At 41.7% G+C, this 26,920-nt stretch overlaps 2 protein-coding genes across 5 annotated transcripts in view; one reads left to right on the top strand and one right to left on the bottom strand.

Annotated features, from left to right (window-relative positions):
• The window catches only part of LOC130144767 (myelin-oligodendrocyte glycoprotein-like), a 33,968-nt gene extending 20,572 nt beyond the window's left edge, over positions 1-13,396 (top strand). For all 4 annotated transcript variants that reach the window (XM_056328888.1, XM_056328886.1, XM_056328885.1 and 1 more), the window contains 5 exons: positions 2,958-3,041; positions 3,454-3,506; positions 7,650-7,994; positions 9,102-9,137; positions 11,675-13,396. In XM_056328888.1, the coding sequence (XP_056184863.1) occupies positions 3,034-3,041; positions 3,454-3,506; positions 7,650-7,994; positions 9,102-9,137; positions 11,675-11,778 (546 nt within the window). In that variant the 5' untranslated portion in view covers positions 2,958-3,033 and the 3' untranslated portion in view covers positions 11,779-13,396. The remainder of the gene's footprint in view (positions 1-2,957; positions 3,042-3,453; positions 3,507-7,649; positions 7,995-9,101; positions 9,138-11,674) is intronic.
• Positions 13,397-18,312: 4,916 nt separating this feature from the next.
• Positions 18,313-25,062, bottom strand: GATD3 (glutamine amidotransferase class 1 domain containing 3). The gene is made up of 6 exons (XM_056327895.1): positions 24,907-25,062; positions 22,706-22,758; positions 21,826-21,939; positions 21,337-21,456; positions 20,415-20,507; positions 18,313-20,106 (listed from the first exon to the last, which is right to left on the bottom strand). The coding sequence occupies exons 1-6, from the start codon at positions 25,015-25,017 to the stop codon at positions 19,908-19,910; spliced, it is 690 nt and encodes a 229-aa protein (XP_056183870.1). The 5' UTR covers positions 25,018-25,062; the 3' UTR covers positions 18,313-19,907.
• Positions 25,063-26,920: the final 1,858 nt, after the last annotated feature.

The raw sequence follows: 26,920 nt of genomic DNA, 5'->3' as shown, positions 1-26,920 counted from the left end.
CAGCTGCACCATCCCCGATGATCTAACTGCTGCCCACAGAATTCAGAGCAAGGTTTATGGCAACAGAAAAAACCCAGACAAACCAACCAACAAAATAAACCCCATCTGCACAGAACATGTTCTTGCACAGCACCTCTACCCACAGCATTTTCTCCTCCTGGCACTCCAACTATCCTGACCAGCAGAGCTATTCACAAAAGAATGTCCTTAATGTAGTGCAGCAACGCTATTTCCAGGGTTAACGGAGCACTCATGGAAAATACCATTTTCTTTCTTTATTTTAGAGGGAAAGTTTTAGTGCTCCAAAAGCATGAAGCCTTCAACAATAGCATGTAGACCCTTTCCCACCCCTACCCATCCTGCACTGGAAAGGAACAATTTGAATCAATTTACTTTGGAACATGAAGTCCTGCTACTCTACAGGCAGCAGGAACATTTGGTTACTTGCCTACTTGATTAATTTAATTTTATTGCAGGCTGAGCCAGTGTGTTCAGTAAATGGCCTCGCACATGTGACAAGACATTGCCAAGTAGTTCAGTGTTTCGCAATTTAATCATATGCTTTAATTACATCACATGCCTTAGTTATTCCAGGTATGTTAATGTGTTAAAAAGTTGTATTTTAATTCTTCAGGAAGTGATTCTTCATTGCACAACATTACTCAATTGTTTTAACCTCTGAAAAATAATTCCTAAATAATTCCTTTGTTAGTTTAAAATGAACAGTAAATGGATCAACTTTTAAAAAGTTACAAAGAAAAAAAAATTGTTACTTTCCTACAGTTCCATTTCATTGAAACCAGCACTTAAAAATAATTATTAAAAAAAATATGGAGGGAAATATCACAGAGAAATGAATTATTTTAAATGCTGATCCACGTGGTGATTGAAATATCTTACACCTGCTGAACTGCACAGATGGGAACAGATGTCCCCTTTAGCATACCAAGAACAATCTTTCTGGAGGCTCAGTGTAAACGTCTCTGTTTCAAGCAGAGTCAGCTCAATCCAGAAAGAAATGTTATTTCAACTAAACAGCACTGGATTAAGCTAAACTAAGGGTCAGGTGCTCCAGCTGGACTAGTCTGAGGCATTCCTGCAGTTAGATAACGTCTCCTAAAACAAGACCTGCCTTGCTCCTTCTTCATGCACAAGCTTAACATTCAGTAGGGAAGCAACAAAAGCACATCATTGGCAGGAGAGCTCAACATTCACGTGCGATTTGGTATTTCAGCTCTGATCCCACTTCCTCCCAAGTCCAAGACTTTTGTACAGGTGTTTGTGAGAACCAGAAACCCCACAGGGACTCTGTGGGAGTTACCAGTCAGAGGCGCAAACAAGCTGGCTGGGCTGGAACAACCCCTTTCATGTGGGTCTTGAGTCAGAATCAAAACTGTTAGAGAACAACTGACTCTTCAGAAGGATGACATCACCCCTAGGGGCTCTGACCTTCAGGTTGTTCCTGTCTGCCGCTATTGCACCTTTACACAGACCTGTTAGCTGGCCACACCTACCAAATTTTTAGTTCTTTCCACGTAGGGAGATATCATAAGGATCCCGTTACCTATGGGGAGAGCGGGCACGGCCACAGTACCACTACAGAGCACCACCTGCTAGGCTTTCCTCCTTCAGCCTGGTGAGAGACCTTGCTACTGCCTAATAGTAAGTTGTTGTGGAGCTCTAGTCCCCCCCAGTCCACCCCACTCTTGCCCCACTATCCAACCAGAGCGCAAGAGAAGTTTGCTCATGGTAATTTTGCAGAGCAGCATTATGTGGAGTGGTACAAAGCTGAAACAGAGGATAAACTCCACGGGCCACCATGAAGAACTAGTCAGCCAAATAAAAGTGACCATAAGCACCTCAGTTCACTTTGAAAAAGGCAGGCAGGAAGGAAACACGGAATAAGCTCACTTTGCATCAATTTATACCCTTGCTTGAAACACTAACCATTACAACGGGGAGGCAGGCAACCACAGAAGTTCACCACAAACACACAGAACACACCGATTTTAATGCCAAAGAAGCCAAAGACAGCAGATGACTTGCACTAAGTATCATGAAGGGGCTGGTAAGTGAAGCATAACCAGGGCTTGGCCATGGGGAGAGAGGGAGAAACAGCAATGCAGCTCTCGGGTCTTGCTCACCCCAAGAACTGCCACTGCACCAGGAGCACTAGGCAGGACAACAGCACCAGCAGCTTCCCCGGACAGAGCTGCCTCAGCAGGAAAAGGACCTTGGCTAAACCACTACTTCCACCATCAGCATTATCTCTGGAGCACACTAGGGAGAAATAATCACTCACATGTATGTACTCCTTAAGCTACGAGGTGCTGTGACGACCAGGAGAAGAAGCCCAAAACCCACGTTCTTCCCCCTGACCCCAACTCTGGAGTGGTTGTTTTGGGTTTTTTTACCTTCTTTGAGAAAGTACCTGATTTAACAGCCTCCTTAGAGAAGAAGCTCTTTTAAGCAGCATTTTCCATATAGGCTTATTAGCCATGTTTGCATTTTGTTGGTAGATATGCAGCTTGGGTGGTGTTTGGTACTCTGAGGAATGGTGTCTACACCCTTTGATAAACACATGAACCATAAACATGTTTGATAAATAGATAAAACCATGAGGTTTCACTGCCTTCTTTGATCTCAGCTGGCTGTAGAACAAGAATCCCTTCACTAGGCTGAAAGTTCAAGGCTAGTCAGAGCACAGCTTGTGATTCACATCCATGTTACATGTGAAAATAAATACACTCTGCATATTGTAGGAGTGTATTCAGAGTTTAAATACACTCTGTTGTATACTGTATACACAAAGTGTATATAATAATACGCTGTATTGTGTACATAGAGTGAAAGAAAACAGACTGAACCACAGCAAACAAAATGCTAGTAAATAACCTATCCTCTTCTGGACAAATGCTTGCGGCAACAAAAATTAAGAGCTTTTCACTCTTTTGCAGAGACAGAAGTAGCAGCTGGAGCGCCTGGTGAAGCTCGCAACAGGGAGGGATTCCTAAGGGCCAGGAAAGCACAAAAATGAAACGGTAAGCTACACTTTTCTTGTGCTGCGAAGAACTGAAGTTTGGGGGCAGAGGGAATTTAATTTAATTGTCAATAGAAAATAATCTCAAAAGCAAACTATGACTAGGCATACACAATTAACTTTGTTCACATGAGAATGCAAGTGGGAAGTATGGGTCTGGTGTTTGCAGCTGAAAGCCCCATCCCATTACAACCTTTGAGAAACCTCAGATCTACAGACAGGAGATACAATCCACACCAAAACTAGATGACAAAACAAGACAGAGTTTCTAACCCATCCAGCTTTGTATCCAAACTCCCTTGACAGATGAAGCTGTGAAACAGGGCATAAGTTACGCCAGAGAAAAGGTCTTTGATCTCTGCTCTAGCATTCTAACAAAGCATTTGCCATTTCTCTCTCTCTCACTTTATTAGGGAGACTGGTCTCTGGATGGTTGCCTGCTTACTGCTTGCATCTTTACCCAGAGGTAAATATACTGTAACACACATCTTGGAGTTTGTGGAAGTATTTATATGTGAATACACAAACTGAAAACTGAGAATCTTGGAGCAAAACAAAACAAACACATGCTTTGCTTTGAATATATTTCATCACAGTCCAAGGTTTGCAAGTACAGGTAATAACCTTCAGATAAACCTCTGTATCTGAAAGGAAGTAGTTTCAAGGTTTAAGGTGTTTCAGGACCACATATGTGAAGTTTATCCTCCCCCCATCCTTAAAAATACCCTAACATTTCCATAATATTAAGGGTTACTTGGAATCTCATCCTTTACAACCTCCAGCTGCCTTGCATCTGTTTTTGTATTTAAACTCATTAAGTAGCTGGGCTTGCTATAGGCATAACCAGGTAAGTGAAAGGACTGGAGCCCAGCAGCAGTTTCTCCCCCTGAATCTTTGCACATGCTCTGCCATGTTCTAGCAGTTGGATTTCTGACATTATATAGATTAGATACGATCTTCCCTATGAAAGGGATACACTAGTATATGCCAGTAAGGGAGTTTTATACAAGCTGCAGGGGCAAGTCCCTGTAATTTCCTTATCTGAGGCTCAATTTGGGCAATATTAAGACTTCTGCCTGTGGTCAAGACTCCTCTGTTTGCCCAGAAGTGTCGTGCATTTACAAGGTGCTTTGGTGGTTCAGGAGGTTACACTTCATCTGGAATTAGTCTCTCTCTCACTTCTGGAAGCACAACTGACATTTTTAGGGAAAATTTTCACACATCTCCACATAGCAGTGTGAAAAGTCTATTGCCACTTAAGGTGTGCTCTTTCAGCAGCTGAGTGCACTTGCAAGCATGCAAAGCCATTTCAGTGACTACCCTTTGACTCTTCCCCCTCCATCCACCCCCTAAAATAAGGGCATTCAAGTTCAGTGTTTCTGAGCAAGCAACTGGCATTGCAAACAACCCCCTACCCTCCCCAGAATACTTTTGGATGTAGGCAAGACATGAGCCTGTAAGGAACCACACAACACTACCTTGTCAGGGTAACCCATTTCAGTTTGGGCTCATAAGTACTCAGAAAAACAAGAAATTCTCTGTTGCCTGGTTTCTAACACTGAAACACTTTTCTGCTTAACCCATCACTTCCACTAATAAACTACTTTGTCTCTGTCAGAACTGTACTAGTATCACCAGAGCAAACTTGAGAGATGCACTCAAGAGCTTTCCACAAGGCATAAACTCTAGATCACCTACTGGCATCCTAGATTCCTCTTGTACAAGCAATATATAATCAATAAACAAAAATGATTACCCTAGATCCTCTTCAAGGGGAGGAAAGGAAGGGGAAACCAAAAAGCCCAGTATTTATGAGCTTCCCTGCACCATGCTTTGGATACTGAAGTAGCAGTGTTTTCTCATTACAGGAATCTTAACGACTGGTTAAATTAGCACACTCAACTTCACCTCAATAGTCTTAAACATTTGGGCAATATTTAAAACACACCAAAAAAAAAATCCACAAAATAAACTCATCTCACTTTACATTTCAATCCTATAATTGCAACTGAAAGCTATGTGCCAACGTGCATTTTTTCCAAAATTGAGAACAGCATCCTCCACACACAACGCTTACTAGGTAGATCAAGTAAGCACTACTCACCCTGCTTCACACACCCCAGCAGCGGCTGCCACCATCCCCACCACTCGCTGTGCAGCTGCTTCAGTCTTCTGGCCAGGCTGCTCTTGATTTCCACACCTCCTGGAGCATCAATAGCCTTGGTGAAAAGCTTAGCACAGCATCAGCGGTCTTTAGCATGACTTTATGCTCCTCAAGGCTAGCTTCCATCAGGGTGCTGCTTTGACTTGTGCCTAGAATTCTGTTCTTCTCATCTACAAAAGACCTCATACAGCTGTAGGGTCTGTTAAACAACTAATTTCAGTTACTTTTTCTTGTCCCAGGCAACGTCAGCTGTGCCTCCTTTATTGCCTCCTGCTGCCCTGGCTTTACCAGCTGAAAGCAATGTAGGGCAGGGTGTGTTGGACCCTGTGGGTCTTCATAGGGTCATCACAAGTGTTACAAGCTTTGTACACTGTATCATGCAGGAAAGGAATAGTTATGCTAAGCTCAGATATGCTGGGCACCACTGTCTTTTCAGGAAAAGAATAAAGAGCCCAAAACCAAACAGGTGCACTTCTAAAACCAGTGTCAAATTTAGAAGTGACTGTAATCAGCAGATAGGACCAACACTCTCCCTCTTTTGCTCACTAAGCAAATGCTTATTGTCTATTTTTCTGAATAGAGCCACAAGTTTTGTTGATTTCAGGATCATCTTTTCTTCATCCATGCACAACCCCATACGTTGCAAGCTCTCTCCTAATGGCATCCTGTGGACAGGACTCTTCCCACCAGAAAGCTCTTCTGGAGGCTCACTTCTTCCAGGGCTTACAGAACACCTACAGCCGCCTCAGGGACACTCATCTCCCCAGCATGGCTAGTTAACCGTGGCCAACCATAACTACAGTCAACTTTCAGCCTTGCCTCAGGGAGACCCTGCTGAGCACAGCCTTGCTCGGCTCCCCAGCCCCACACAGCTTGGGGATGGGCCTCAGGCTCCTGCCCCCCTCCCTGCCCTTCCTCAGGTGACAGTGGCCATCCAGGTGTGCTGGGTACAGCTAATGGCCTTGTCTGGGTGTGCCACTAACTGCAGGGCTGAGGCAGTCTCCTTGGGGAGCACAGGGTCGTACATGCTGTGCCAGTAAGGGCACAGTACAGCGGAGACTCGGCTTTATTATAAATAGAGACTCTTGCTTGCATACTGTTGTGATTCACGTTCCCTCTGAGAAGCAAAACCTGGTCAGCAGCAGATACCTTCTGAAAATGGTTGAGCTCTCCACACAGTGAGGAGACTCTCCTTCCACCAACGACCAGAAATAGCACTGGGGATATGTGGTTTTTTTCAGCTAAGAATTTACATTGTTGGGCAAAAGTGGACTGGGATTTTCGGCTGAAAACCAAAGGAAAGCAGATGTTGAGTTATAATCAAAGACGTTTACTTGGCTCTGCGCTTTAGCTTTCTCAATTACTCTTCCTTCTGCTTTTATGTCTGTCTGGATAGGCACGGTGTGACACCAAACAAGCCTCAAACCGGACACTGATTAATATGGAAACAGAGGCCCAAGCGTGTAACAAGCTGAGCCCTGGCTGATGTCAGTGACTTCAAGGGGGAACTGGGGATTCTCTTTGGTCTTTAGTCCAATATATGCACAGAGCTGGTGCAGACCTAGAACACAGGAATGACCACATTGTGACCAACAACATTTATTTCTATATTCAGCCTGATTACTTACCCCTTATGCTTCACAGAACTTTGGCCATGAAAACAGATTGAGTTGTTTCACAGTGAATTTTAGCTTTTCTTCTTGCCTCAATTGCAGACTCATGCGGCTTTTGTTACGCTCCCTGCTGGGGATGAGTTTTCCATCCAAATCAATTAATCTGCATTTTAATTTATAAAATCATTTTATAAAACAGGTTTGGCTGAAGTGTTAAGCCCACATTCTGTGCTGAAAATACCTAGTTGTCTATGCTTTATAAATATATAGAAACCTTCTTCCAGAACCTGGTCTTCCCCTAGAAAACACAACACCACAATCTAGTAAGAGTTGTCCTACATGACAGTGGCAGACTCTCCCTTTTGTGCAAGTTCTAGTATACTTTCAACTAACTTGGAAGAATTTATAAAAATAATTAGTATCAAGGTCATTAAACGAACAGCATGCGAGATGGATCTGGCTTCCTGCCCTGCCTGTCCGCCTGTTTGTTCCCCAGCAGGCTACCCTCACCCCAGTTCTTGTGTGTGCTGGAATTGATTGGTAGGGTTGGTAACATCTCTGCCTGATGTCCAGGTCACCCGTGCAAAACTGTCTCCTCAAGGCCTTGGAAGAATCGTTTACCTGAAGTGGGAATGACAGACCTTCTGGGCTACTGGGAGAATAACTATGGCCCTCAGCATAGCGCACGCTGCCTCCTGCCTGGCTGGGAGCAGGGTGGGCAGAAGCAGCAGGGTAAAGAGAGGCAATAATAATGTGATGAAACCAAGCTACAGGAAACCTGGTGTCCCTGGCTCTGCTGCACGCTGAGAAAGCTTTCTGTTTTTTATTCCAGGTCAACCAGACACTACGTGCCATGCATTTGTTGGAGAAACTGTCATTTTGCCTTGCACCACCACCTCTCCCAGAGAGCTGACCCTTTCCAATTCAATGCTCTACTGGCAGATAGACTCTGTCGTGGTACATTTTTTTCACAATGGGAAAGATTCACTGGCGTCCCAGGACAAACGTTACCATGGCAGAACCAGTCTTTTTGGGGATCAGGTGAAGCATGGCAACTTTTCCTTAAAGCTCTCCAACGTCCAATTACTGGACGCAGCTGAATATTCTTGCATCTACAAACAAACTGGGGATCATCCCAGCAAAACACAGAAATCTAAAATTAAACTCATTGTATCAGGTAAGATTTTTTTTAGTTCAGAGGGAGGGCAACATTTCTTGTTGACAAGCCATATATGGCCATTGACTGGGATTACTTCAATTTTTAAAGCAAATCTTCACTCAGTTTCACTCTGTTCCTTGCTTTGGAACAAGTAAAGAGTAAGTGAGAAGGAAAAAAGATAGTGCATCTTTGTTAAGCTTCAGCACAGTATTTCCACAGAAGAAGTAGGACTCCTAAAGGCAAGCCACCTGCCTTTTCCCTCTCCTTTCACAGGAGACTTTGATGAAGAATGATGTCTCCCCAGCTTTTAACCATTTGATTATTTATCAGTTTGTACTGTCCTGGTTTCACCTTGTCCCAGAGGAACAAAATATTTCATTGTTTGCACTTGGGTCTGTGAAGCAGTATCAGTTTCATCTCTGGCAATTAGATCCAAAGTCCAGACCATATAACCTTTCAGATGAAAGACAGGCAGTTGCTAATTACCTTTTCCCTTGGAGCTGGAAGATCTGGATCTGGTGGCAAAGCTGGACACATGCAACAAGAATTATTTTTCTTCCTTAGGAAAATGAGTGAGACCGTAACACATGCTTGAATAATGCCAACAGCAGAGCTCACATGTTTGAACTACCTACAAGCATGGCCAGCAGAATGATGGGGCATTGGGTCTGACCAGAAAAGGGAATACATGTGATTACAAATCAGTTTTTTAAGGTGTCTTGCTTGAATAAATCAGCTGGAAATTTGCATTATGGTCAACCACACACATTTAATTCTGCTTAAAATAGGAAAATTTTGTTTTCAAGGAATATAAACCCTTTAATATATTTGGGTTTATGCATATAATTCTCAAGAGAGAAATGCTTTTAAAGTAAAATACTTTTGGTCAGAAAATTTCAAAGTGAAATGTTTTGCAGTTTTCAAAACCAAAGTGTTTTGAAAATGCAGGATTATTGTTTTCATCATCCAATTTTTGGGAGCAGTGCAGCGTCTTTGATTTTATTCTGTGATTTGTTTGATAAATGTGTTCTTTCTCAGAAAAAAACCCCCACTAATCCTTAGATCAATTATCAGTACACTTTTTCTGTTCTAGGCTCAAACAAATAACTTTGTGTTTTTTTCCAGCTCCATCTAGCATTGAGGAGGTACCTTCCCCTTCTGGTAAGGCAATACTCCTTAACCTGCTAAGTGTCTAAGTGATTATCCAGTGCTTTAATTTGAATTTTCAAGACTGGTAAAATGCGCTGAATAGAGAAAGCCAACAGAGTTATGGTGCTTGTTCTGTCTTACTAAGTCTAGCTAAACATAGCTGTCCCAGACAGGGAGAAATATATCCACCAATAAGACAGACCTAGACTGCAGAAAGAATACTGAAGTGCCAGCAGTCTCCAGTCCATAAAGCAAGTCACCATTATGGGCAACATAAAAACCAGTGAAAACAAAGTGACATGGAAGCCATTCAGTTCTGGGAGTTACGGCCTCTGTAAATTACCTCAGTATGAATGAACTACCAGATCAAGAGATTTAGGGGGTCCTTTTGGGTAAATAAGGTAATAAATATCCTAAAAATACATGATTAATGACTCCCCCTGAGCTCTTCTGGGAAACTTACAGTAGGTGTCATCCAAAGGTAGTTCTGAAATACAGTGCAGATGCTAATGTCTAGGTTTAACCATTACAGAGAAGTAACTGCATTAGGGTCATTTGTAAACACTTCTGGAGTGAATGCAATACAGAAGGGCTCTCTAGCTCCAACATGCCATCATCAGTAGATCTTCCCATAAAAATCCTGCTTGTAAGCCAAATTATTCTTATTAGCTCTATAAAACCTCAAATCGGTATCAAACCTGTAACATTTTGTCATATAAAAATCAATAGCTACAATTTGTATTTTACTCCGTGTAGCTGAAAGATATAATCCATTACATAATCATTATATTACCGTTAACTTAGTAAATATAGCCACAGTGCATTGTTACAGCCAGATTAAGAAGCAATAAACTCAAGTAGAAATTAAGGAAGATAAATGTTCCGGCGTTTTATCTCATGACCACACAGAAAAGATGAGTTCTGTACATCATGAGCAATAAACAACTTGAAAAATTAAAGGAAATATCCTTTTTAGACCTAAGATAGCTCCTCTAGCTGGCTTAAAGGTGTTTAAAAACCATGCAGTTAAATTCAAGATGATATCACACGCCTTCAGTGACACAGCACCACATTCTAACATTATAAAAGTAAACAGAACACAACAGTGACTGGGACATAGGGGAAGTGTTTCAGCTTTGCTATAGGAGAACAAACCGAATCACACACTTCAGACACCTGAAGGTTCTTGTGCTGCTGGATTTCGAGGGGCTGGGGGATAAAGAACAAAAGCCTAACTTTTGAAACATAATTGTTTGCAAAAAGGAAAAAATATTTTCTGTTGTCAACTTCTCTTAAAGAAAATCATCACCACAGCACCCATTTTTTTTATTTTCAGCAATTTCTTAAGAAAGGGAGAAAGTTAATCTGTTGTGTATTAGTTGTTAGTTTGGAACAGACTTAGAAAAGTTAAATGACCTGCTGTGAACAAAGACACTGTATGCAGAAATAGTTCTCACACTTTGCAGTCATCATAACCGGATCAGCTGACATTTATTATTTTTATATAAAAACAGGAACAGTTTTGATCTGTTTCACTTCTGCTTCATTTCTGTTTATTTGCTCAATATGCTGGATTAATTATTTTTCCTAATTATTTTTAAAAGCCTTATTTTCCTGTCACTCTGGGGTTTTTGTGACACTCCTTCTGGGTCAATCAAAACTTGTTTTAATTTGTTTCTGGGAAAAAAATGAAAGTGCCTAGGCCTGGAAGAGGTCACAAGAGGCCAGGAGACTTACTATAATCCTACACTTATTTCAAAGCATTACTGAGGACTACCCAATGTTTATTTGCTCTTTACACATTAATACCACATACTCCTTCCAGGAAGAGGGGGAGGAAGCACCCCTACTAGCAATACCTTAACTGCAGCAACATACTGCAAGCTGATACCACAGCAATACAAACAGCCTAAGAATTGGTATAGAAAACAATCTGCAGCCTTATCTTCCCAGAGAAGGCCTTGAATGTAAACACTTACAGAAAAAATTCTCTACTGATTAAGTCAGGGGTTCAACATCTTTTTTTATTTATATGTACTACCGCTAGCACAGGTCGAAGTACCATCTGTGCCCTGTGTCCACATTGGAGCTTATGTACCAATAGTGGTACGTGGTGCTGCTACCACCGAAGTGTCTGTGGCCTAGACTTTTTAATAATTAGTACTATTATTTATGAATTCTTAATCACAATGCCTACCTCAGGCCCTGAGTAGGTAGAATTGCAGTGTATTTTATACTCTTTTAGTTGCTGTTGTTCTATCAGGATTGCAAACAAGTATTCTCAGTCATTCAGAAAGGGAAGCTGTATTCATTGTTGCTGTCTGCGCCTTTTCTATGAAGGAGAAAAAAATGATGTCACAGTACTTTAAGACTGTTTTTTTCCAGATGATACACATACAAAGAGAATTTTGAAAATGAACCAACATCCATATTATTTTTAAAACTATCTTCCATCAATGCTTTCATGTAAAATAAATAACACAAACTTCAGATACACTTCTTATCAAGCCACCAGTTACATGCCAACTTTCTCTTTTTTAATTTTTCAGGATACAGTCAGATTTCCTCCAGAAGTTCTGCTGATGCGCCATGTCTGGCTGTGCTTCCCCTCTCTTTCTACCTCCTGGTCACACTAGGGGGTTGGCACTTTTAACTGGGGAAACCAACCTTCTCTTTGGGAAGTTCTCCTCGCCAGAGGACCTCACTGGGTGGAACAGCCCTGTAGGGTTAGCATGACAACTGTTCCAGAGCCACGTGGAAGAAACACTGACAGATGAAAACAGACCTAGCTCTAGGTGTTTATGTCTTGCATTTTGGTGTTCCACAAAACCAAAGGCAGCAAAACCCAGAGGTGGCAAGTCTGTTTTTTTCCATTTCTTTCTTGGAGCCGTTTTAGTGCTGCCAGCACAAATATTTCATTTTGGATTTTGTGGTTTTGCTTTAACAACAGGATGAAAGACTCACAAAACTTCAAGGTCATATTATAATTGACCCTAGTGAGATCTTTTGCCTAAGATCTCACCTGCTGTCCTTCAACAGGTGAAGGACAGGAGGTGAAGAAGGGGCAATTACCTTCTCTGTCAGATGAAAACTGGAAGTAGGAAGACGTGTGCATTTTGTGAAATGCAAGGATGGAAACCTTGTGAAACTTGAGCCTGCAGAACTTTAGCTTCTGTTTTTACTCTTAAGTGTCATCAGCTATCAGTAACAACTTCTTTTCCACTAGAAACGTAGTATTTTTTCAGCGGAAGTGTGAAGCTGACTGAGAAAGATGATGGAAATCCATAAAACATCAACATAGAGGAAGGAAGTGATGTATTATTACAAAATACACTTCTAAGTAAGACAGAGGCTTCAGAAGGCTCAATTCAGTGTTTTCTCTTTTTGTCATGAAACACAACAAGGTAAATGTGATCATCACACAAAAGGTGGATTCTTAAGCTAGAACTGCATGATAGCCAATTGTTACTGTGACAATGTTACTTCTTTAAAAACAGCACCTTTGGAGGAAAAAGAATTAAAACCATGTCAGAATAATTGTAACTGATACCTATGCAAATTAAACGGGTTTAGTTCTGAAAATGTTTGATAGAGGTAGCACAGATGCCCTGTGTAAAACTAAGATTGAAAGGATCCTGTATACCAAACATACAGAAGTACGGAACTTTTGTTTCTGGCCAGAGCTGCTGCAGCCACCCTGTTAAAGAACTGAGAAGCCTCTGGAGAACTGTGTCCACATTGTATCATCCAGGCTGGTGAACAGCGGTGGCTGCAACCCACTGCTTCTGGCTGAGCCCTCAAGCAGGGGGAAGTGACTCATAAAGACACACATAAAGTCATTTTGATTGGGAACAGTTCCACCCTCTTTCCAAAGGAAAGACAGGATTGTTTTTGCAAGGATGGGAACAGAATAAAATAGAGCTTAAAATGGTATCCATTGAGGTAAAGGAGATAGTTACCTTTATTTTTCTTCATAAAGGGCCTTTTCCCCATGGTGGGGAAGAGACAAAATCCTGTGCACAGCCTGTGCTGCTGCTGCAGTGAAGTTCATTTGGTACTTAACGCTACTCTGGGTACAGAGCAGCTTAGCAGAACAGCTGGGATCCCACTTCACAGAAAGACTCGAATGTAAGAATTGTGCATACTGGGATTGTCTTGTGTCCTGCCCTCCAAATATTTGTCTCAAATTCCATGTATTTTTTTCAAAACAAAGGTTGATAAAAAATAAAAACCTAAAAAAAATCCAAAGCCCACCCTGATGAGAACAATCACTTTGTCTATAAGAGTTCTTTATTTGTATTCCAGTTGTTCCTACAGTTAGACAATCAAAGTCCAAAAGGTGGCATCTGCACAGGTCTGGGTTCCAGAAGTCTGAACTGCTTGCCCTCATCTCAAGGACTGTGTGATTTCTAAAATCTAATAGCCACTTAGGCAGCCCTCCACTTTTCAAAAGGTGTTGAGGCACATGAACAACATGAGCACCTCCAGCCACAAGTGCAAGCTGTGTGACTATACAGCTGGATTTCTTGGGCAAGCAAATGAATAATTAAATACTTCTATGCGGGTATGCAGGGCTAGAACAGAGGTTCACTGATGCAGAAGGGACAGCCCAGTCATAAGTTTAAAGAGCAGACACCGTGCTGGCTGATGCCCACAAGGAATGCCCAACTTCCTCAGCTGTCTGCCTCTTTCACCCTCAGAAGTGATTCTCCCTGCCTGTGCAGACTGGCACGAATCACAGTAAGCACATGAGCAGATGAAGGTACGAGGAATGAAGGATGGGGGAAGAAGACTAGATGACCTCTACGTGTTGCTTACAACCCTACTTTTTTATGACTCATATTTGCAGCAGCACTTAGGATGCTTAATTGTCTCTGTTCATTATATTTTCCCAGAGCCGCAGTTAATGCCATTCCCAGTAGTAACACATGACCGCCATTCTGATTTCCTGGGAGACTGCAAGTGAAGCTTTGAATGACTAGCAGACCTTGATTTCTCCTTTCTTGCCTGGGTGGCAACACAGCAAGTGACAGTCTTAAAGTTCACCCGGCATGCAGAACATGAGCAGCACATACTTGTCTGTTTTTCAGAGTTTCATCGTGAACAAGAGGGATAGCTTTGAAAACTAAGGAGCACAATAACAACTCGCACATTTAAGAAGGAGGAATCTCCACTTCTCGCACTCGTAGCACCTTGGTGGCCCACACCATAGGCTGATTATCTGCTACATTAAAGAAATTCTTAAGAGGTCCTTCTATGTTACTCTTGCAAAAGAACTGGCTTGTAAAAGCCATTTCATTTTTTCATGTCTGACAGTGACACTGCTAAGAGACAAAACCAAGTTAGTTTGCCCATCTTGTAGTTTACCTAAGTTTACAGCGAGGCCAGTTTAACTGGTTAATGCTTTCCACTGAGCTTCTTTCAGTTCTACATGATGGAGAAACAGCCCGTATAGATCATCAGCAAGGAATGAATGCAATACACTTGATGCAGAACTTTCACCATTATTTCAGCTAAGCCTGGCGGTAGTTATTCACGTAGCATGATATTCAGCAGTTCAACAAAGGGTACTGAAAAATACTGAAAATATGCATGGAAGGTGATTATTTTTAAATAGGCAGCACCAAATCATTTTCTATGGGTAATGCAATCCCCACTGCACCTTCTGTTTCAACTTCTGGGATTGTCTAAGTTTAGTTCCTTCTCTTCCCCTCTCTATATCTTTCTGCAGAGATTCTGACCACCACTGAAATCACCTTGGAAAAGATAACTAAACATCAATTCCTTAATTCTTCTGAGAGCTAAGGCTGACCCACACCACAAGCAAGCTTCCCCTCAGCCACTTCAAGCCATGGGAAGGAGGAAGAAAACCAGCTCAAATTAGAGACTCAAGCCCTGGAATGCAGGCAACTTTCAATTATTTGCAATAAGATGATTATCTAAGCTCCCACTGAAAAAAAAAGACAGAACACATACATACATACACATACAAGATACCACTAGCTTGCAAACGCACAGACCCTTCAAGAAGCAGTGTATGTCCTTCCAGCAGTATTTCTTGGCTTGATAAAAGTCCCTCCCTGCAAACCTTGCTTTTAGGTCACCTTGGCTATAATAGCATTGTTGTTTAAACACCCAAAACAAAAAAAGCAAAACCCAAACCCCCACCCCCCCTCAACCCCCACTGTGTACTTTCATGATTTTATCCTACAGTTTCCCTAATTCTTTAGTGATAATTATATCACAGGAAGGCTTTAGAGCTTAATGTAAGTATATATGATATTATGCTTTCAGTGGGATAAATAGGAAGTCACTGTGTTGAAGGAATGAGTCTTAGCAAAACAGCAGGACAAATGCATGCATTGTGATGGAATTGAATTTCCTTTTTTTTTTTTTTTTTTGTTAAACGAGTCGTAAACAGTATTTGTTTGATTCCCTCTATGAATCCAAAATATCAACATAACAACATCACACAGCAAACAGCAGCTGGACTATTTGGCCTGGGTAAGAGAAAACCTGCACAGAGCATCCTTCACCACGTGCCCCCTGCTGGCATCTCACTCATCGAAACACATCTCCAGCATAGCCACAAACCAAAGGGTAAAAACTCTCACCTCTACTTTTAGAAGAAAAAAGCACCGCTGCCAGTTTTCTGAACACTTCGACAATCCACAGAGAAGCATTTCATAAAACAGTTTATTGTGTGTAAGCACCAATGAGGGCAAAATGGAGCAGACAGAAACACAACTGAGAGTAACAACGCCTCCCCACACCCCACAAGTGAACCCCAACAAATCGCTAGAAAACCAACACTGGGGGGGGGGGGGGGGGGGGGGGGAGAACATTTATTACCCCTCCCTTTCAGTAGGAAAAAGTTCATAAATGCTTTCTGAAGATGAAAAATGGCAGGATCCATAAGTCAGATATTGCATGCCTCCTTGTGGAGGCTTGAAGAACACACATTCTTTCACTTCTGATAGTGTTTTAAAAACATCTTAATCATAAACTTCTAATCACTTGGCTGAAACTAGCAAACCCCTCAGCAGCTCCAAACAACCCTATGGAAGGAAATGAAAAACCCAGCTTGGCAGACAAATATCTCTATCAAATCTCTGAACGCACATGAAATTTCCCTCCAAATTTACAATGGCTGAAAGCCAAGATTACAATCGTACATCTTCCACCAAAGTTAAACAATCTTTTATTCATAAAAAAAAAAAAAACACACTTGAAAAATGTGTGCATCAAAGGTTATACTCAGCAGTGAAATTAGAATTAAAAAAATTAAAGGCAATTCTGGTGTGTGATTCTTTCTCCCTTAAAAAACATTGTCTGAATGACAGAAAAAAAGAAGGGTGAAAAGATGCTTTAAAATGTGGTAATTTCTGAAAATAAAATTTTGTCTTTGATTTCCCCAGTGCACAGCTGTTTGTCCCATCCTCACTAAATGCTCAAGCTCCCGCCACTGACAACACTGCTCACTTTTTGTAACTACCTTGAAAAACATTGCAGGCGCTGAGGAGGAGCTGGTTCCTTAGTTACTCTTGTTACAACTCCCAGCCCCAGACCCCAAAGAGTCACCAACACCGAGATGATCATTTCAGAGTATTGCTGTTATTTAGCAGGTGTGATGTCATGTCAAATTAGGTGAGCTTTTAAATTTGCATACTTGATTGCAAGCCTGTGCTACTGTGATAATCCAACCTGGAAGTCACCAAGTCAGAGATGGACATGACTATCACTGCCATCTGCTTAGAAAGTTACACAGCGGATTATTAGCAGTCTTCATTAGTTGGGTATCTGGATTCAAGGAAGAATGTCAGAGGACTGTAAAAAGAGGACCATCTGGCAACCAGCTTGCTGGTCACTGCATGATAATAGCAATTTCTTCAAAAAAAAAAATCACCTTTTTCCTCAGGACACACAAGACTCACAATCTAAGAAAGCTTTATGTTACCACAGCAGCACTTACTAGGAACCGCAGATATGAGAAACCCTAAACACATGCACAAAACCTTGCTGTGGTGAGAGGAACTAATGGAAAGATTTAACTCACAATTCCTGATGGGAAGAGTTGAGCTCAATTTAGATCACTGTTACAGCAGAAGAAGATACCATTAACACAGGTAGCAGCTGTTCTCCCTGTACCTAGGGGATTTCAGTATCATCCCTGTTTGTGATACTTTATGTTTCTTACAAAATTTCTTTTAAAACTCCTGCAGAGGCAGGAAAGATACACATTTTTAAATATCATTACATTTTACATGAAAAGGACCTCCCATACTCTGCCTAGCCTCTGTGTATAAAACTGGTTATTAAAAACATCCACTTACATACAAGCAAAGCTTATGGATTATTTGCACTGAATTACACAGTGGCAGTGTTCTAAATTGTTTCTTACCAACTTGACACTGAAAACTTCATGAATAATTCAACACATGAGCAAAAATGTTTCAGAATACGTCCAAACTCCACTTTAGGACCCATGCTTGCTACCAGATGTGGTTTCTGTGTATGATTTCTTTGTAACCACAATGGAGTTGGTGATCTGCACAAGATATCTCTATGGAATCCCACAAGAAAACAGTGCCATCTTTGAAGTACAAATTCAGATCTTCTAAAATCCAAATGTGACTTTTTTTCAGTGACAAAAAATTAATCACATACCAAGAGGCTCCAGAAGCAAAAACACTTATTCCGTGAACACTGAGCAAGCTGAGCATGCCCACCCCTCCGACTCGAGCTTCATTCCTCCCCTTTGTTCTGCCCAATGAAAAAAAGCTATTCCACATCCCTAACAAGTCTTCAGCCACAGATGATACCTACCATACTCCAACCCAATCTAAGGCTTGTATATTTCATTTATAAAGCACGCAATTCTCCCTTAAAAATATGGGTTCTCTTCAGCATGTCTGTCATGTAAAAGAAACCTTAATACAAGATAAGGGGTGTCTTTTTGCTTGCTTGTTTTAGTTTGCGAAATGTTTTTGCTTCCTGCTGAATAGAAAGGTGACAAATAACTTGGAAGGCGGGAGGGGGGGGGGAAAGAGACTCTGCTGGATTCTATATGCAAAAAATACCCAAAGCTCTGAAGACAACTGAAAAGCAGATAAACTGCTAGAATGTATCAACCAGTCTAAGTTATCAAAGGCAGCTATCAAAAAAAAGTGAAGGGACAAGGATGAGATAAAGGCAGAAATTATTTATTTATACACCATTATTCCAGACATTCAATAATACTTCTTTGGAGAAAGCTTTATTACCCTAAAGCAAGGAAAGTGAGGGTAATTTTAGATTGGTTTTTCCAACCACTACTAGTCATACAACTACTTTAACATGGATATTATCCTTACAAATTGTGCGTCACATCAGCAGATATTTTCTTCTTCAAGACCTTTTTAGTAATAATGGGCCAATGGATAAATTTTTCAAAGTGCTAATGCTGTGGCAGTAAAGATGTATCCTGCTGCTGACTGATACTCAGAATGGCTCCTTTGTGAAAGCAGGATTCTTTGAAATAGAAAACCAAAACAATATTTTAATTAACACCAAGCTAAATTAAGAGGTGGAAGATGTCTATTCTGTTGACAGGTCACAGGGTTTCATATCACAGATACAGACCTAAGCACATAAACCTTGAACCACACACTAAGTCCTTTCTACTCCCATTCTTCATCCAGTAGATATACTGGCACGGCATCTGCTGTATCTCTGTAACATATTTGCCCTCAGCTTCTGAAAGGACCTTTAGCCTCTTTTTGCCCTCCTCAAAATGACTTGACATTGGTGCATCAAGAGGACTGCTTCAGAATACATCAACACAACTCTCTCCAGCTGAAAAAGCTCAAGAAATCGCTCTGTGTCTCAGGCCAGACTGCTTGTACTCCATCAGCCCTTCTGCAGACCCCTCTCTCAGAAAGGGCATGGAAAATCCTGCAGCTGGGAATCCATCAGCTTCATATCAGCATTCACTGGAGTGTGAACAGGACAAGCAAGTGAAAATGTTTCCATTGATCCATATTATATTTGATACTACACTCTAAATTTAAACATTTGCATTTTTTTTTATTTTCCTGTTAATTTTAGCACATTCTTTACCATGGCCCCAATCCCATCGAAGATATTATGTAATTCTGTTTCACACATAAATGCTGGGGTAGTCACCACCTTGTTTTTTGTATCCACGTGGGCTTCGTAAAAGGGAGTTAAGGAAAATACAGCCTATGTCTCACTTGCAGATGCTGTCTGCAAAATAAACCACCATTGACAAAACCTCACAATTCCACTATTCTATAAAAAAGCACCTCCAAATACATTACATCCTCCAGCTGTAAAGGCAGCTGCAACCTGTCATCCAAGATACTAGAAGCTATTTTTGCCAGAACTACAAACACTGCAAGAGCAGTCTGTGGGAATGCTCAGAAACACAAGAAAACCTATAAAGCTCATTACGAATGTACTGACTGTAATATAATGTCTCCGAGTACAGTCTGATTACAGCACTAGCCTTCAGGAAAAGGAAAAAAAAAAAATCTCAAAGAGAACTGACCAATTGTAATCCATGCAAATTTTATGTGCAAACTGACTCAGTATTTACTGCATTACCAGGTGTCCAATGGAGTTCTATGGCAATAACTGAGAATGATTTCATCTACACAACTGCGTACAGAAGATTCTAATCTTGCACTGTACTACATGCTATCTGCTATACACTGTGTATTCCCACTGAAATGTAAGTGGAAAAGCATAGATCCTGCGTATACCCATTACTGTAACAACACATTACTGAACTGTCTCAACGGGGAAATTAACAAGAAAGGATATAGTTACTTCTTTCACACAATGCTTTCCTCCCAGTTCTTTAATGGCTCCTGCAGTCCCAGCATAAGGCCACTTGCCACCTTCCTCTTCTTCGTGGCCCACAGTCACTTCAGCACCAGAGAGAACCTTTGCTGCCAACACTGGTGAAATGCAGCAAAGACTGCAACAAAAGGAATTACAAGAGCATTTCTACAATGGCACTCTTTCAAAACTTGGTCATAATTACAAAGATTCAAATGGACATGGTCCTACAAATCTGAAAGACATCACAAGGCAACTTCCACTCAGCATTTTCTTAGCTTCTTCTCTTACAAACATCTACATGCACATGCATCTTGAAAAAGCTACAACTGATACAGAATGGAAGATGCTTTTTCTAGTTCCAACAATAACAGCTGCACACATCAACAAAACATACATTGTCTCCATGCTCAGACAATCAAATGCCCCTCCAACTAACATACATACCCAATAGGTTTGCCCGCTTTGTGGAAGTCTTTCAAGACACGTTCAACTTCTCTGTTCACCTTGCAGTCTTTCCCATCAACAGCAAAGGTAGATCTGCCACAACAAGAAACTTTATACATACCTCAGTATAAACCTACAAACAGAGGTATCTGCCCGCCTGCCCCGAGACTGGCTCTCAAGGATCATCACAAACTTCATAGCTTCTGAAAGGCCGTTGGAAAAGCCTGTCATTGACCATCAATGCTTTAGCCAAAATGACTCACTTCTAAGGCTTTGATGTATCAGAAAGTTCCTTACCTGATATAAACACCTAAAAGCAAGATTACCTAATCAGCTTTCTAGGATTACTGACTAAGAAGTGGAACAATGTTTTCAAAGAAGAAAAATACATAAGAAGAAAAGGGAAATAACATTCAGGTTTCTCAAAGCCAACAAAGTGGCAGGTCAACAAAAAGATAAAAATTATTCCACATGGCTAACACTTTTTTAAAACTTTTTTTTTTTTACTTCTTTTTTTTAAGCTAGCTCTTGTTTCATTGTTTCTTATGTAAGAGGGGGCTTTTTGGTATGCAAAGAAACAGTATAACACTGGGTACACTTAAAACCATGAAGTTTTACCTTTGCTTCCCCCAGGCCCACAAAGAATCACCACAAAGGTAGGGGATAAAGGACTTTTTATGAATTATCTAAAATCCAGACACCAATATGAATTATCACTGGAAACCATCATGAACAGCACAGCTGAACTCTTAACACTTTGAAAGGAGTTTTCCTTATTAAGCAGTGGTTATATCTGTAGTAAATAAGGCCATTTATTGTTTCCTGATTTTATTGTTTCCTGATTTTATTGTGTGAATCATAGCGGATTACCAGTAGTTGACCATGAATATTTAGTTGAGTCTAATGCTTAGTGAGCACTCACAAGTTTTTAGCAGCTCCAAATCCACCAGGGAATATCACAGCATCATGGTCTGCTGTAGTAAGCTTAGCCAGGCTTGCGATTTTACCACGAGCAATCCTTGCAGATTCCACTAAAACGTTCCTTGAAGAACCAGAAATAAAACAATGAGATTATTTAAGCATTTGCGCACAGAAGAGCACAAAGAAAGTTTTGGCAGAGGAAGGGCAGGGGGAGTAAGGGAGGAAGCAAGAACAGTGGTACTCAGTAACTGAAGCCATTGATGCTTCTGAAATACTACTACTGGGAAACACAGGCATTAAGAAACTGTATATAATCAAGTCCAGGAAACTCATTTAATGTTTTCTTTCCAATCAAAATACTAGCTAGCATAGAGCTACTAAAACCAGTCAGCAAAGCACTGCAAGTGCATTTACAGGCTGCTGTGTCTGAAGAATGGCTAAGAGACTGGGGCTCAGTAGTCATGGAAAACACATTAAATGCAGACTTTACCTTGACTCAGCTTCAGCTGGTTGCCCTTTACTGTGGTCAATGACATGCATCTGAGGAACATCTGGAGCATACATTTGAACCTCAGCTCCCCCACGACTAAGGTGTACCAGTATGCTACAAAAATGGAGATAAAACACACTGAAAACCTTGTAAGAGAGTGTTTATCTGGCCCCTAAGTCTTGCTACAGATGTTCCACCACCTGATTTTGAAAGAAGAGGAAAAACACACATCCTACCAAAGCATACTGAGCACGTCAGGAGCAAAATCCTTGGATGTAACACCAAAGTGCAAAGCAGAACAGAAAATCAGCTTGAAGGCAGGGTGAGGCAAACTACAGATAGGTTTCTTTGTTCACTACTCTTATGCAGGCAATCAGGAACAATAAAAACTTCCTTTCTCATTGCAGGTCCCCAGGTGTTATGCAAGAGTCCCACGATTCAGATTACCTATGTGTACTTTTAATCTACGTCTAGGTGAAACATCTCTTAGCGATTAACACTAAGAGTTGATAACTCAACTTGAGTATTAACAGTTCTAGTGTTACATTTAGACCCAGGAACAGAAACGCGAAGTGATTATGAAATTAAGTCCTTACTTAACTCTCTTGAGATGGATTCTGGAACTCTGCATTTCTGTTTCTGAAGGAAAGACAGTATCTCTCAAACTCATTGCTCTCGCATCGCATGCATCTTTGGACAATCACACAGTACTGCAAGAAGACAGCCTGCGCTCCCAATTATGCTGTGAGAAAACTGTGAAGCTTCATCATACATCTTTCAGGGCAATTTTGATGGCCAGAAAGTGCAAAACTGAATTCAACAGACTGCTGTAATATAATGCAGACTTTTTTGGAGCCTACAGTTTCATAAAGCAACTTACGCTGAGGCCTCATGGATTTCTGTGCCATCGTAGACACCACAACCAGATAGCACCTGCAGTAAGAAAACCAAGAGAGTATTTCAGGTGATACAAAACTTCCTAGAGGATCTTTCACAAGCCTTGTAGGATTTAAAAAAAAGAAAAAAAACACCAACAAAAAACCAACAACAAACCTCCGTTCACCCCCCAGAAAAAACAACTTGGCAACAAGCTCTCTACTAAGCCAGTCCACATCATGCTATTAGCACTGGTGTCACCATTTGACATAATGCAGAACTGACATTTCCTATTTATAGCCAACCACCACAGACAGGTCTCAGAAATAACTGTTGGCTTGTGCATTTATTCCTTACAGTTAATAAACTGACATGATATCCTTAGGTATGTTTTTATCGTGCACACAATGGGGTATTCTGAGTGTCATGTCATTCATGAAATGTCCGTATCTATGTGAAATGCCTTCTCAGCCAGATGCCTATCAAACAGAAGTGGGATAGAAGTGCAGTTTGAGATGGCACTTCAGATAAACTATTTTACCTGCTGCTGTATTTTGTCTGAGGATCAGTGTCTGAGATTAATAGCTAAATCACTTTGAATCCAACTACACTATATTAGCCATACTTTTCCTTATTACCACAGTAATAATATTTTCAGTTTGTTTATACACACTGGAGAGTAAAAAGCACAAAGCAATCAGTTATTCTTGTGTGGGCTGAGAGTCTTTCATAAAGTAGAAGCAAGAGATAAAACATTTTTTTAAAACATTGTAAGAGCAAAACAAAACCAGAAAATCCCAAAAGGATTATCTAGTTTCTGAAAGTATATATATATATATATATATATATATATATATATATGAATGAATCTTTGTGGGTTTTTTGTTTGTTTGATTGGTTGTTTTGAAAGAAAATAATCCAGTTCAAGCGAGTCCATTTATTAACTTTACTCTTTTCCCTCCTGGTTTTTTCTGCTTTTAGAAGCTTAAAAGCTTTCAATCACCAACACATAAAGAGAAACTCACAACTAAAATTGTCTTAGTTAATAACATTGGACTACAAGGGGCTGTCAGATCACAACACCCAGTCCTTTGCTCTCACAGGCATCCTACATCCTACCATCAGTTCACCAAATGAGTAAGATCCATGCAGTTCTTCTGCCTGTGTCAATCCCCATAACAATGTCACTGCTCTGATATTTAAGAGCTGCCTTCTACCTTCCAACTTGTTATCTTTCATTTAATTTAGACTGAATAAACATACAAGCAACTGTGCTAAAGTTATTTTTGTAAGCAATGCTTCTTAAATGTTTTTGAAACTCACTGAAACCAAAGGACTAAAATGCTATTCTTCCTTCAGTACCTGCTTGGTGAAAAATCTGTCTTCTACCCTAGTCAGAAATTTGTCACTAATGTAAACAGCAGCATTTGTTTTCCACCCCCTATTTAAAAAGCTGTGATTTGCTAAAATTGACAGCATTCCCAGTAAATTACCTTTTAGACATTTGGACGGGCACTTGGCCCACTGCTGAGCCAGCTCTGCCCCAAACAGATCTCTTCACAAAGACAATGCCTTCTTAATTCTTTATATTTTATGCTGTCAAGACCACGCAAAGCTGGAGCTCCAAAGCCTGCCCACGGAGCTCCAAAGCAGGGTGTGCACTGGGGATGCCACCTACAGCCTCAATTTTCCTGTGACAATCTGTCGCTCCTCCAGCTCCCCGCTTTCTTTTGCATTTTTAACGTGCTCTACCTCACTCCTGCAGATGAGCATAGCCCCGTTTAAAGATTTTGCTGCATACTGCCAGCACCTCCCTCAGTTACGCTAGAAATTATTTCAAGTTCAGCTCTTTGTAACTCAATTCCAGGCTAGTAACAACTACACAGGAGCCAACTTCGACGCGTTTCCTACCCCTGCCCTGGCTTCCGCCAAGCCGCTCCATTCTGAACAGCTCCGTGCTCCCACTAACAGCTTCTCCCAGGGCTCTCCGGCCGCCGCCAACGCCAGGCGAGCACTCCGGGGCCCACCACCCCCCGCCTCCCCCAGTCCCGCCGCCAAGGACGCGACGCGGGGGCTGAGGGCGGACGGACCCCGCCAGGCGGCACACAAGCACGCCCCGCTCCCCTCAGGCTGCTGCGCTGCCCCGGCCCCCTCCGCCCGCGGCCGCCGGGGCCTCCCCCACGGCGCGGCGCGGCCGTTACTCACCACAGCGACCCGGGCGCGGCAGCGCGGAGCGGAGCCGTGGAAGAAGGCGAGGCCGCCAGGCGCAGGGCGCCGCAGCACGGTACGCAGGGCCGGCCCGCAGGAGGCCAGCATGGCCGCGGGGAGCCGGGCAGGCCGCTGGGGGGGGCGGGCCGCGCCGCGCCGCGCCGGGAGGCCGCTGCGGCCTTGGCGGCGCCGGCGCCCCCTGGAGGCGGGGAGGCCCCTTCCCTAACCGCACTTGGTAGTAGTAACAGTAGCAGTTAAAAAAACCCAAACAAACAAACAAACAAAAAAAAAGTAAAACGCCCACGTCGATAAACCCTGGGTGCTCGCTCTGAAGGCAGGCCCAGCAGCACCAGGGGCCTTTCAGCACGGGAGGCGCACACCGGTGCAAGGGCAGCAGAAGGGTCCTGAGGTCCCTGTAACAACAGCTTCAACCAACCCACACACGGGGCAGTGCCACTTCTTTCCTTCTAGGACCTCATGACAGAGGGTATTGCTTTCAACTGAGAAGGAAAAAAGAAACAATAAACAGTGCCAAGTTTCATCACTGGTAAATTTCTTCCCCCGTTTGTTGTTTTTTTTTTTCTCCTCCTCTCCTTTATTAAGGAAACCAAGCTACGTATGGGAAAGACAGTCCTGTTGAAACGCATTTGGGCATCAACACCTGATCCCAAGATGCCGGTTTGCAGACACGGTCTGGGCCTGCAGGAAGGCAGGGATGCGGAGCTGCCTCTCGGCTCACACAGGCCATTGCCAGGGTCACATTCTGCCGACAAGCACTGTGATCAAGCCAGAATTTGGACCTATCACACTTAAAACCCGATACTTAATTTTCATTACTCTCCCTACAAGTATGGAAGGGCACACTGGAAAATTGTATTGGCTTTCATAAAATTTGTCTTGATTACCTAAAAGCTTACTATAGCTCAAGCAAAATGACTAATGCAAGTAGAACAGAGCCTTATCTCATATACAGGAACTGGTGCTCCACTACCCTCGGTCTGGTCTCCTCTCAAGGCTCCTGCACTTTCTAAAACACTTCTGTGAAGTTTTTGTCTTCAGAAACATTTTGAACACAAAGAATAAAAATAACATGTTTCTAAGCTGTTGTTCTAAAAGGCCACAGTTTCTCTATATTCTGTGTTTTGGAATACAGTAAACCCAAGAGACAAACACAAATTCAGAGGTCAAGTTAGCCAACTTCATAAAACAGCACAACCCCTACTTTCTAGACTACAAGGCTACTGCTGCAACAATTCCAGAATGATTACAGCCTGTCTGCTGTAGGTCATATACTTCAGGAAAATATGGTCTTTCAAAAGGCATGCAAAGATGACACATATATGAAAAACAGTAAAATGGATTAAAAATGGATTTAAAAGTAACAATTATACTATAGGTTAGATAACATGATTGTGTTTTTCATGTTTGCTTCAGCACTTCAGTTTTACAAGTATCCCAAGATGGATTTTTGCCTTCTTCCTGCACTACTACTTCCCTACCCAGCTATGCCTCCTCCTTCCACCCAGGGGAAGGAAGCCTGCTTTCGACCACGGTAGGAGGAGGCAGCAGAGGGGTGAAGAATGACGAGCAATTCCAAATCCCATCACAGTACCACCGACCATCTTCCACAAGCATCACTCCAACCCAGCCGTACCTTCACACCTCTGAGACACTGAAACATTGGCATGACCTTACCATTGGCATGGTAAGGGGGAACCAGCAACTGAAGATATTTTTAAACATTTTACTGTAAATAGAACATAGCAAAGTGATTTGCTTTTCTTAAGTAGCAAGTGCATCTTTATATACTGAAACTCTACAAACTAACTGTATGTGTTTGTCATATATTTGGGACTTATTTTTTTCTTCAGCAGTTTTTAGTTTTTCATCTTCATACCTCTCCTCTATTCCAAAAGTGGAAAGTAAACAGAAAACAAATCCAGAAAAACAGAACATGCTGGGGAAAAAAATTCTAGCTCATTGTTATTATACACATTGCAGTATCTTCACT

The sequence above is a fragment of the Falco biarmicus genome, chromosome 2 (genome assembly GCF_023638135.1).
Source record: "Falco biarmicus isolate bFalBia1 chromosome 2, bFalBia1.pri, whole genome shotgun sequence".
NCBI lineage: Eukaryota > Metazoa > Chordata > Aves > Falconiformes > Falconidae > Falco > Falco biarmicus.
Note: the sequence above shows the minus strand (reverse complement) of the source record. Positions and strands in the feature narration are given on the sequence as shown.

Coding starts and splice junctions, on each gene's coding strand:
- GATD3 (XM_056327895.1), bottom strand. CDS start 25,017: ATGCTGGCCTCCTGCGGGCCGGCCCTGCGTACCGTGCTGCGGCGCCCT. Junction 21,457..21,825: donor CCAGCTGAAGCTGAGTCAAG/GTAAAGTCTGCA, acceptor TGGTTCTTCAAG/GAACGTTTTAGTGGAATCTG. Junction 20,107..20,414: donor AAAGCGGGCAAACCTATTGG/GTATGTATGTTA, acceptor CTTTTGTTGCAG/TCTTTGCTGCATTTCACCAG.